At 40.8% G+C, this 12,791-nt stretch overlaps 1 protein-coding gene across 1 annotated transcript; it reads right to left on the bottom strand.

Annotated features, from left to right (window-relative positions):
• Window positions 1-5,413: 5,413 nt before the first annotated feature.
• Window positions 5,414-11,380, bottom strand: LOC142256569 (phospholipase A2 inhibitor 31 kDa subunit-like). Its single transcript, XM_075328327.1, has 5 exons — window positions 11,301-11,380; window positions 9,035-9,148; window positions 8,803-8,949; window positions 5,904-6,053; window positions 5,414-5,664 (listed from the first exon to the last, which is right to left on the bottom strand). Exons 1-5 carry the CDS (start codon window positions 11,350-11,352, stop codon window positions 5,549-5,551), a joined length of 579 nt encoding a protein of 192 aa, XP_075184442.1. The 5' UTR covers window positions 11,353-11,380; the 3' UTR covers window positions 5,414-5,548.
• Window positions 11,381-12,791: the final 1,411 nt, after the last annotated feature.

The raw sequence follows: 12,791 nt of genomic DNA, 5'->3' as shown, positions 1-12,791 counted from the left end.
CCGAAGATCAGCACCACGGACAGCAACGCCAAGGACAGGTGAGTAGAAAGTTTCCGTTCTCCGTGTGGTATCATGGATAACACACAAAGAACACATGTGAGCCATAAACACGACTCACGGAGGGCAAAACGCACCTTTGACACGTCCGTGAAAAACGTGCGTGGTTTTAATGGACGTGTGAAAGAAGCCTTACATGAACTTACCTGCCTAATGACATCGCTTTGGCCGGTGAACAACCTCTTTTATAAGGGGGCAGATCGTGCGGCGTCAAAGCGACGTCACACAGCAGACCACCAACAGAAGCGGAGGGGTGGAGAGCAGCCGAAAGCAGCCATCACTCCCACCTCGTTGTCGGAAAATGCAGGAACGCTGTTGTTCGTCGTTCCCAGGGTTTCACATGTAGCAATGTGTGCTGCCTCAGGAAGGACGAACAACCTGTGTCCAGCACCAGCAATGATTTTTTGAAAATGAGCGATGTGTCAACGATCAACGATTTGGTGAGTATTTGGAATCATTAGCGGACGCTTGTAAGTGTCACATGCAATGACGTCGCTAAAGAAGCCGGATGTGCGTCACGAATTCCATTATCGCAGCGATATCTCGTTAACAATATCGTTGCATGTAACGGGACCTTTAGAGTCCCTAAGGGAGAAAAACAAGAGAAAAACCTACACAAGTGATGAAGTTTTGGAAACCAGACACATCAAATAATTTATCTAGTAAGCATTTTATAACCACAGGTGTATCAGGACAGAAAATCCTAAAAACATGTTGTTTTCTCCACTAAATTGTTCTTTTACCCCAATTTTTTTTATCTTTACAAGGATTAAATAGGTAAAAGTGTAGCCAAACTCCAAATGCTCTTGTGCACAATTGTTTTGGAAAATGATACCTTTCAAAAGGAAATCTGATTTTGGAAAGCAGATTTTACTAGAATAGGTTTGTGGGGAATATTTAGAGTCCTTGAAGGGCTGCAACAACAAAACCTCTACACAAATATTCCTGATGGATGACTTTGGGAACCTCCTGCTGTAACCACAACCAATCTGAGTGACATCACCAGTCATTGCAGCTCAGTCTCCAACTGAAGCTCACAGCGTTCAGTTATGTTCCATCATTGCGCACTATGCCTTCAGTAATGTGGCAGAGCTGGAATCGTCTGGGGATCTCATGTGGCTTAAATCACACCTGGGTATTTTGGGGGTTAATAAAGTGGTGAAAGAGGGTGTTTTTTTGTCTTTTTTTTCAAATAAAGTATTTTTTCAGTGTTTGTGTTTATTTACTTTCACTTACAGATTAGTCTGTAAGTCTCATAGATGCATCCCAACACTAATCTAGGGCTTAGTGTCTGGTGTAACCCCTGATATTACCCCAATTGCCACTGCACTTGGGCAATTGGGATGAGCATGTTAAAATACCAGGATCATCACATCTAGTGGATGAGACAATCCTGGGAGGCTTCTATTTTTAGGCTGTGGGGAGGCCTATAAGCATGGGTCTCCCTAGCGTGAGAATAGCAGGCCCCAACTGTTGGGCTTTATCTTGCTGGTAATCAGAATATGGGGGACCACATTCAGATTTTTAAAATTATTTATTTATATAATGTAAAAAAAGAAAGCCACATGCGGTTCCTCTTATGTTTATACACAGATAAGATAATTCCAAATGTTTGACAACAGATCAGAGACGCATGCAAGAAAAACTTCCCGGTCCATTTGCAGTGTTTCCGGACTGATAAAACTTTCTGGATCGACTGGTCACTATGGACACATCTGAAGAAGTGATAACACGAAACGTACGTTAGGGGGCTACCTGTGGTGGGGACATACAGCGATAATGTATTGATTTCATTAATGTTTGGTTGTGGGGCATTTACCTGGAGTGTTCTCGGACACGGTGTGGTGGAATACAGCATTTGTATCTTTATGGGATTACACTTGATTCCTGCATATCATTTGTTCATGCCATGCTCTTCCCTGTTCCCTGTCCCAGAGACACATCCAATCTGTGAGCATTGAGAGGAGTGGGCAAAACATCTAGTTTATATTTTAAATGGTACTGGTTAACTATCACCCTGGATTTTTCTGGAACACAATCCATTGTTCACAGTTTATAAATGTTGATATCTACTGTATAAATATATATATATATATATATATATATATATATATATATATATATATATATTTCTGTATATTTAACTTGGTATACATATATCTATTATATGTCTCGGTATATTTATTTTGGAATGCATATATATACGGGCATATATATAATATACATATATATATATATATATATATATATATATATATATATATATATATATATATATATATATATATATATATACATATATATATATATATATATATATATATATGTCTAGGTATATTTATTTTGGAATGCATATATATATACGAGAATATATAATATGTATATATATATATACATATATATAAATATATATATATATATATATATATATATGAGTCGACCATCAGGGCTTTTGATAGGGGGTTACTCTGGTACCGGGACTACGGATACTTTACTCTCGATGGGGTTATCACAGGTGGTTGGTCCCGGCTTCGTGCCCTGGGCGCTCACTCTGCGGCTGTGGAATGGGGTACAGGGATGATTTTGGGGATATACGTGATGCCACCTGTGGTGTCTGGTAAGCGGGATACACCAGCGCTGCCCGCGGCCGTCCTCTGAGGCGATGGTGACGGCAGCTTAAGATCTCTCAGCTCCCCAAAGGTGGAGCTATTTTACCTCAGGGCAGTAGGTTGCTGACCAGGAGGGAAGCGACCGAGTGGTGATGGCTGCCTTCTTCTCTGACGTCGTAGGGTCCTGTCGAACAGCAGAGAGACGACACACCGAGTCCACATCAGCTTAAACAAGTCCTTTTTACTGGCATCTGGTTTGTTTTGCACAGTACACAGCAGAAACCGTTCGGTTACCAGAAGGCCGATGGTCACAAATTTCGGAGGAGATTTAATGACAGAGTCTCTCTGTGAGGTAACTTTTCTATGTTTCTTTCTCGGTCCCTGCTCTGAGGGCTCTGTGACTCCCTCTTTAACCCACTCGTTAATCTCATCACTGGTTTTCCCAGGGGTCTGATGCTGCACAATTTCTTTATCTATCCCGCAACAGTGTCATGAACTCGGCTTGGGGTTAGTAGTCAGACTCTTGATGGGTACCAGGACTCCTGTTATTTAAGATCCCAGGTGGTCAATGGTTTGGGGATAAACCTGACAAACCTCCTCGGTTCTGTTATACCGGTGTCGACCTGAACTCTTCAGCCGGCTCTCGCCAGACCTAAAGTGTCCCCTTTCTGTCTGGGTTACCCCTTTTCCTGTGTCTTGCTTTTCTTTTGGGTACCCTCGCTCTGGACATTGGGCCTATGTTATTTCTAGCCCTTCTTTCCGTCATCAATTTACTCTCGTCTCTTCTTGTCACTCCTTACTGACTGACTGTTAACTCCCTAACTGTCACCCAGTCGTCCCGGCAACCACGTCGTGTCTCACGCTCAGCTAGGCTGCACCCCCCTATGGACCTGCTATATAAACAGTCCCAGAAATATGAAGGTAGGGGCTGCTGAGTCAATGTTACTCAATCTAATATAAGACTCTACATTTCTTCTCTCTTTCACCTGTGACCAAAGAGCACTGCACCTTGATGTTAATTCCCCTGTAGCGCCTAACTACAGGGGCGCCATATATATATATATATATATATATATATATATATATATATATATGCTGCTCAAAAAAAAAAGGGAGCACTAGAATACCACATCTGCTGCTTAGGGCTATGTGCCCACGCTGCGGAAATTCCGCGGATTTTTCAAAAATCTGCAGCACAGCTACTCCCCAGCCATTTCTATGGCATTTGGGAACTGCTGTGCGCACGCTGCGGATTTTTCTGCAGCGGAAATAATGCATATTTCCCTGCGGAAAAATCAGCAGCATGTCAATTATTCCTGCGGATTTCTCCGCAGGGTCCCATATACTTACCTGCTTTGATAGCAGACACCCAAATCACTTTCTCCGTCCGGTATACAGCAGCGCGGTGGATCCAGGTACAGGAAGAAAGAGGTGGGTGGGGCCTGCATGAGCTCTAGTCATGTGACAGTCGGAGCTAGTCTGTGTTCTGGGATAAGGTGGGTGTGCTTCTAGTGCTTCTAGTGGACTACCTTCAAAAGTGTTCCTCTACCAATGCAAGGTATTAAATTTAACTTTTGGACCAATTGAAGGCAGCTCTGAAGGCCAAAAGGCACGTCAAGCTGTCCACAGGAATCTTGATCCTGCAAGACAAGCATACTAAGGTGGTGGCGTTCAGGGATAAGGTGGGTGTGCTTCTAGTGGACTACCTTCAAAAAGGTTCCCCATCAATGCAAGGTATTAAATTGAACTTTTGGACCAATTCAAAGCAGCTCTGAAGGCCAAAAGGCACAGCAAGCTGCCCAAAGGAAACTTGTTTCTGCAAGACAACACGTCCACCCACACTGCACAAGTTACCATGACAAAACTGGCAGAACTGGGCTTCCAGCTGGTTTACCACCCACCTTATTCACCAGATCTAGCTCTCTCCAACTATCATTTGTTTCCAAACCTGAAGAAACACCTCAAGGGTAACAAATTTCACACCATTTCTGATGCCATGACTGCTACAGATGCCTGGTTTGAGGCACATCCGAAATCCTTCTTTTTGCTAGGCTTACAAAACTTAGAATACCAACGTAAAAAGTGTGTTGTCATCAGTGGAGCATATGTTAAAAACGTAAAGTTTCATCATCTTATCTTGTTTCTGTCTGAGTAAAGCCAAAGACTTATCAGCAGCCCCTCATAGATGCCAAGTGAAAGCAGTCAAGGGGGCAGTATTCACCGCTCCATTACTCAGTAATGTTGTACAATGTCATCTATGCTGCTACTTTAAAACATGTAGCACATAGAGAAATTACAGGAGAAATCTCTCGTCTTTGTGTGCTGTTTATGGGAAACGTCTCAGAAATTAGTCAATAGTCACTAGTTATGTCATATAGTCATGCTATAGATTGAGCCTGCAATCGGAGAAATGGAGGATATTGAGACCACATAGCGTTAGAGAAACAAATACTATAGATAGAGCCTGCAATCGGAGAAATGGAGGATATTGAGACCACATAGCGTTAGAGAAATAAATACTATAGATAGAGCCTGCAATTGGAGAAATGGAGGATATTGAGACCACATAGCATTAGAGAAATAAATACTATAGATAGAGCCTGCAATCGGAGAAATGGAGGATATTGAGACCACATAGCGTTAGAGAAATAAATACTATAGATAGAGCCTGCAATAGGAGAAATGGAGGATATTGAGACCACACAGCATTTATTGACGACTTTTTTTATTTTAAAGTCTACCAATCACATTCATGTAAATCTTACACATTGAATAACTCTATAATAATTGAAATTAAGACAAATCATAAGAGATCATTGTATTTGAATTGATAATTCATTTTTAGTTTTTGTATTGAAGATGCCTAGAGTATGTAAGAATTTCTAACACTTAAGGAATACCCTGCGTGTTTCTTCAGCGACAATCTTGCTGTCGAAGTTGTATTCGCAGGCGTCAGAATTAATACAACCTTTGCAAGAATAATTTCTATCTCTCCCATCTGTAAACATAAAAGTGACACCATTAAGTAAAGGGCAACTTGTGCACATAATTTTCTTCAAATAATACAGTAATTATTGGAGCAGAAAGGTTATGAATCATAAATATACATAAAAACTGTGTACACAATGAAACATTCAATGTTAGAATATATGTAAATTTGCTATAGTTTTTTTTATTGGAGCAAATAAAAAATCTGATTGCAAACTATTTATACATCTTTAAGAAAAATGTGCTTACATGGATCCCTTATTGTTGCCCTGTAGTCTAGACATCGGTCCATGGATCCAGTGCAGTTAACTACCTTGTCACTCTTACATTCCTCTAAAGTCTCGGTACACATGGACAATGGACATTGTACACCATTTGTTGTAAAATTGTCTTCAAGAGCTGAAGAAAGAAGACCAATTATTGTTTTAAATATTGTTATCAATTACCATAGATGCACCCGAAATTTAAAGAAAAAAGGGTAAAAAATGGGGGTTTGTCTTACAATCTGGCAGTGTATTAATGGGGGGAGGTGACAGCGATGGTGGAGCGGGTTTACAGGGGGCAGGAGTGGTGGTGGAGCAGGTCAATGCTGCGAGTGGTGCAGCCATCAAGTGTCCCAGTTGCTGTCAGATAGAAAAATTCCAGAAACTGTCGGTATTGTGGGCTTCAAAGAAATGGTTTTCGGCTTCAGCGCAGATTAAGCTATTTTTTCAATGACAAGCAGAAATCTGCGTACGCGTGCCACCTCCAGGCATCATTTTCCGTAAACGGAACCTGTCCCCACTTTTTTGGCCTATAAGCTGCGGCCACCACCACCGGGCTCTTATATACAGTATTCTAACATGCTGTATATAAGAGCCCAGGCCAGTGGTATAACATAAAAAACACTTTGTGAAAACACTGTGGAAAGAGAGCGCAATAGGGTCTTACCCTACAAACAAGTAGGGTATAATTCACAGAGGTTACTCACCAAGTGGAGTTGTGAAAGTCACAACCACTGTGCAGGCATATATACTGGGTCAGCGGCAGCAGTCACCCCTAGGATGAAGTTATATTTTTGCAAAGAGATGGGTGTTAAGGTACCGCGCCAACGACCACTAATACAGGAGATGAATTTAACGTGACTTTATTCCATGTTCAGGTCTACGCGTTTCAGGAGCATCCGCTCCCTTCCTCAGGACAATACAGGCACAAGCAACATCAAAATCCTGGATTTTGATGTTGCTTGTGCCTGTATTGTCCTGAGGAAGGGAGCGGATGCTCCTGAAACGCGTAGACCTGAACATGGAATAAAGTCACGTTAAATTCATCTCCTGTATTAGTGGTCGTTGGCGCGGTACCTTAACACCCATCTCTTTGCAAAAATATAATAAAAAACACTTTGTAATACTTACATAACGGCCGCGCTGTGGGCCTTATGGGAGTCTCCGTTGTTCAGAGCCGGCCCCTCCTTTTTTGGCCATCTTCGTCCTCTTTCTGAAGCCTGGGTGCATGACGCGGCTACATCATACACACTCGCCGGTCCTGCGCAGGCACACTACAATACTTTGATCTGCCCTGCTCAGGGCAGATCAAAGTGCGCCTGCTCGAGGCCTGAATGCCGACGAGTGTGTATGACGTCGGACCCGTCATGCACCATGGCTAGAGAAGAAGGAGCACAAAGATGGCCAAAAGAGGAAGCGCTGGCACCATACAACGGAGACACCCATAAGGCCCACAGCGCGACCGTTATGTGAGTATTATAAAGTGTTTTTTATGTTATACCCCCGGCCTTAACTTTTATATACAGCATGTTAGAATGCTGTATATAAGAGCCCAGTGGTCTTGACCGCAGCTTATAGGCCAAAAAAGTGGTGAAAGGTTCCCTTTAAGTCCGCTGCATGCAGAGATGAGATCTTAAGCCAAGAGCTCTATCTCTGCATGTGCCGAATTTGGGTGCCATTATTTGAAGCGCGGACCGCCGACATCTTCAGAGCCCACTTCCACAGCGGCCCCAGCACATACTGCAACCACACCGGCCTCAGCATAGCGCCCCGCAATACCCAGCATTGCCCTTGCCTCCTCCTACCACTCTTCAACACCTGCCGGTAAGGTACATTCGATTTATAGGTTCCACCCCTCATTTTCCACCTAAATGTTTGGGAGCAAAAGTGCATCTAATAATTCAAAAAATATGGTATGTTCATTCTCAATAAATCTCATTTTCCCATGATCACTTGAGGCTAATCACTGGCTTGAGAGTCGTAAGAACTGAGGACCGCTGGCTGTTCAGAATGTCTCATTTTTTGCAGACAAAATAGTCTGTAAGAAATAGAACCATGTCAATTTTTGATCAAAATCATCTACAAAAATGTATGTACAGTAAAAATCATGGCCATCACATAGATGCCATCCATATGCTCTTCATTTTTTACACTTTAACTAATTGGAAAAACTTTGATATATTTTTTTTTAAACATGAGAAAAATAATCATGAAACACTGATTGTAAGGCCGAGGCCACACGGGGTTTACTGTGATCCCCTCGCATGACACTCAGCTCACGCTGGCAGTATAACAGAGCTGAGGGTCCCTGCAACTGAGGTCCAATCATGCGAGTGGACCTCAGTTGTGGGGGGTGGGCCGACACTGAGGAGAGGAGGGCAGGCGCTGGGGAGGGGCGGGGCAGCATGGAGGAGGGGAGGGATTTATCTCCTTCTTTCCTCCGTAGCCAGCTATTGCGATTCTTGTCCTGCATTCGCGGTACACCGGTGTACTGCAAGTGCAGTGCAATATTTCTCTCATCCCATAGACTTGTATGGGTGCGAGTGAAACAGGATCGCATTACACTCACAGCATGCTGCGATTGTTTTCTCGGTCCGATTAGGGCTGAGAAAATAATCGCTCATGCGTGCTGCCCCATAGAGTAATATTGGTCCGGGTGGAATGCAATGTTTTATCGCATAACACTCGCATCGATTTTCATGCCGTGTGGCTTAGGCCTAACATTGACACAATAATCAAACAATGATGGAAATCTGATTCAAATAATGGCTGAATATTGGCTCTTTCTTTGAATATTGGGAAATCCCCATTGTCTGAATGAGGCCATAGACTGAGGTTTAGAAAATTAGTTAATCCTTTATAATTATTACCATGGGGACACTCACTTTTATATGTTTGATTGTTGCACAAGTGTCCATTGCAGCAATGTGAAGAAAATCGATATTTTGTATTTTCCGCCATTCCTGAGCCATGGGCGCCACACAAAGTTTCATTGGCACAACCTTTGAATATTGACTTATACTCATATCCAGCTGTAAAACAATAAGCAGAAATTGCAAAACTAGAAATAACATGATACTGGCTGTTTGATAAATGGAATAAATAAATTGTACAAACCAAGTTTAAAGTGTTGGGAGCAGGTCATACATCGATCTCCAAGACATTCAATCTCAGATTCCTGACATGTTGTAGAGTTGCGTGACCAACACGAGTAACATTTATATGAAAAGACTAGAAAAAAAGAAGACAATTCACCAGATTTTCATTGAAATGCTGAATATATTGATTATGATTAGTGATGTTCGAATACCTCAAATATTTGGCTTCGCGAATATTTTCCGAATAGGTCACTGCTATTCGACTATTCGTGAATATTTGATGCGCAATGTAAGTCTATGGGAAACCCGAATAACAACTATTTGGAACTATTCGGGCTTCCCATAGACTTCCAGTGTGCATTGAATATATGCATAGCGGCGAACTATTCGTTGGATATTCGCGAAGCCGAATATTTGAGGTATTCGATCATCTCTAATTATGATGTTATGTACACTGCTCACAAAAAGTTAGGGATATTTGGCTTTTGGGTGAAATTTCAGAATGATGATAGGGTGAACTTATTGTGACCTTGTCTAAACTTTCCAATTCAGATGTTCAACTGTTAAATGTTTCATTACTTTTTTTCCGTTCTCTCACAAAGAGCTTAATGGCAAAATTCATAACAGCTCTTTGATCCATAAATCATAAAATATATTTTGGGGTTCAATTAGAACTGAGATTAAACAGTCCTCCTCATCATTCTGTTCCCGTTTTGTCATCATGAAACCAAGACGACAACTACCAATTGATCAACAGTACCTTGTCATTGCTAGGTTTCAATTAAGATTTTCTCAGATGGAATTGACCACTGAACTTATTGTCAAAAAGTGTCATCAGCAGGATGTACAGAGATACAAAGACTAAAAGAGTCATGGAAAAGCAGAGAAGTAGACAATCTTCAGCCCCATCCCACACTGATGACCGCTTCATTGTGAACAATGCCCTTTGGAAACGGATGACGAATACCACACACCTCCAGGCACATTTAAGACATATTTAAGGTAGGTGAAAGACACCTACATCGGACGATTCAAAACCATGTACATCGGCATGGTTGGCGTGATAGAAGAACTTCAAGGACACCTGACCATACCATCAGGCACATGCATTATCATCTTGCTGAAAAAGGGACCAGTTGTCCTCAGTGCTGTTGACTTATGAAAGTCAATTTATGCAAAGCAGACATTATGGTTGCCAATGATGTTGGAGACATCAAAGAGAGTACTATGCAGCAGCCACTGTTTTCTAACCTTGTCACTATTGGCCAGGACTTTGGACTATGGCCAGAACACAAATGTCACTGTCCAAGGTTTTGGTGGATATCTATGATGTCATGAGTCATAAACTTACACGGGCAGAGATGTTCAAGGCCTGGCCATAGCCAGAAGTTCTTGCCAATAGTGTGGCCAGATGAGACAAGAGATGTGACACATAATGGCAGAAAAAAAGAGTCCTTTTTAGACCTCTTAATTAAGAGGATGATGGGTTATTCTTCTGGGGTAAAGAATAACTTCTTTAAACCAAAACCACCAAACTATGAGAAATGGGTTCATATAACGAGGAAGGAATTGAATTTAGGCTGGGATCACACTAGCATATCACATCTCACATGCAAGAACCGGCTCAAAAGTGCGGAGAAGAAAATTTGGTGGAAGATTTATGAAAGTTCCTATTTTTCCAATAATTATTTGTTCTCTAGCAAATATGGTCTAATGCCACTATATTTCCCAGAAAAGTGAGAGATCACAAAGAATGTGAGCTTAAAGTGATTTTCCTGGACTTTAACATTGATGACCTCTCTTTACACCCACCAGTCTTGAATGTCTGACCAGTTGGGGTGCAAAAGCCGGCACAATCAGCTGTTCCTGATACTGGCAGCGACCATATCTACTTAGAAGTGAAGCTGCACAACAAAGCTCCCTAAGGGGAAAAATGTTTAGGGCTGGGTGCGGCACAATTAGCCCAAGTTATTCAAATAGGGGGCAGAAGTCTTTTACTCATCTGTAGACACTAAACAATTGACAGAACTGTGAAGATCCATAACTGAGTAGTTCCAGCTGCAACTTTTATGGGGAACATCTGATCAGTGAGGATGCCAAGTGTTACATTATCACCGATCACACATTGATGACCTATCCTAAGGGTAAGGCCATCAAAACTAAAGTCCTGGAAATCTCTTTAATATTATTATGCAGAAAATAATTGAGGAACATGTCAGTAAAGCTAGCAGACACTCCTCAGTGTACCGTGTGTATATACTGTCAAGTGTTTAGATAAGTCTTACCTGAGATGACAAGAGCAGAGATGATGCAAAGCAATGTGGCCAGGTTCTTCATTGTGGATGAATCGGTGGCTTCTCGGATTCTCTTCTGCTTGTCCTGTCATCTGTTCCTAGGGATCGTATAAATACTCTTTGAAAAGGTAAAGAAACTATTGTATCATGGGATGGATGATATCATTGCTATAACCCCATGGCACATTACATATTGTAAGTATCCCTGGCAGGACAATTTCTTCCCCAAACATTTATGGTTTTTCTAGGTAAGGTTCTCAAACAATTATTAATCAAGCGATTACCTAATTTACTAAGAATCCTCAGTGTATCGGTCAACGTGTTCTTCCCAAAAAGAGAATGTTTAATTATCTTAAAATATGTCAAGAACATGTATTTACCCTCCCGGAGGAATTTGGGGTGGGTAGCTCTTGTTCGTGTGCACAAGGTTCTAACTATTTGTTTCTCCTTCAGGTGTCTAAAGTACATTTCCAACACCGGGCACCATATTTTTCCTTTGTCAAATTTTTTTTAAATTATAGATTTTCCCCATGTGCTTGGATCTTTGTGTTTGTTTCTACAAATAGAGATAAAATGATTAATTCAGGTGAGACTTAACACATGCACAAAAATGATTAAAAATGTTTTTGAATTAATCACCTTTTGTATTTTATCATTGTTTTAGTATGTCGAAAAATAAAAAAATAAAAATACCTTGTCACTTTATTTTTGGAGCCTAGGCTTTATGACCATCAGCTGATTTTCAAATTAGACATGTCACATTATGACTTTATGTTGTAATAACTTAGTTACCAAGTAACCATTATTTTAATTTATTTTTATTTTTCCAGATTTTAGAAGGCTCAAAAGTTAAAAAAAACTTTTTGTTTCAGAACCTTTTCACTTTTGAAGTTACTTTGAAGGATCTAAAGTAAAAAATCTGATACAAAGCTTCTCCAGAACATGTCAATAATCCATATGTGGTCAAAAACAGCAGTTTGGTGACATCACAGAATTCGGAAAGGAAGGAGCAATAATTCATTCATGCAGCACAAATTTGTCTGGAACATATTGACAATTCCATGTCTCATTTGTATGTGTCAAAACAATTGAAATCTCCAATAATCTAAAACATTTTAGAAACTACATCCCTTACAGAAATAATCTAGGGTATATCAGACTTTTTGAACTCAAGGATTTTTCACAGACGTTAAGGCAAAATTTGGTATGCAAAAATTGCAGATGTAAAGTCACATTTAGGGTTCCTAAGGTGGAAAAACAATAGAAAAGCTTACACAATTGATGAAGTTTTGGAAACCAGACACGTCAATTAATTTATCTAGTAAGCATCTTAAAACCACAACTGCATCAGACCAGCAAAACCTAAAAAAAATGTTGTTTTCTCTACTAAATTGTTGTTTTACCTCAATTTTTTTAATTTCATAAAGAGTAAATAGGTAAAAGTGTAGCAAAACTTCAAATGTTCTTGTGCGTTCGGTGTTG

Source organism: Anomaloglossus baeobatrachus, chromosome 11 (genome assembly GCF_048569485.1).
Source record: "Anomaloglossus baeobatrachus isolate aAnoBae1 chromosome 11, aAnoBae1.hap1, whole genome shotgun sequence".
Classification (NCBI taxonomy): Eukaryota; Metazoa; Chordata; class Amphibia; order Anura; family Aromobatidae; genus Anomaloglossus; species Anomaloglossus baeobatrachus.
This window is presented reverse-complemented; position numbering and strand designations above follow the sequence as displayed.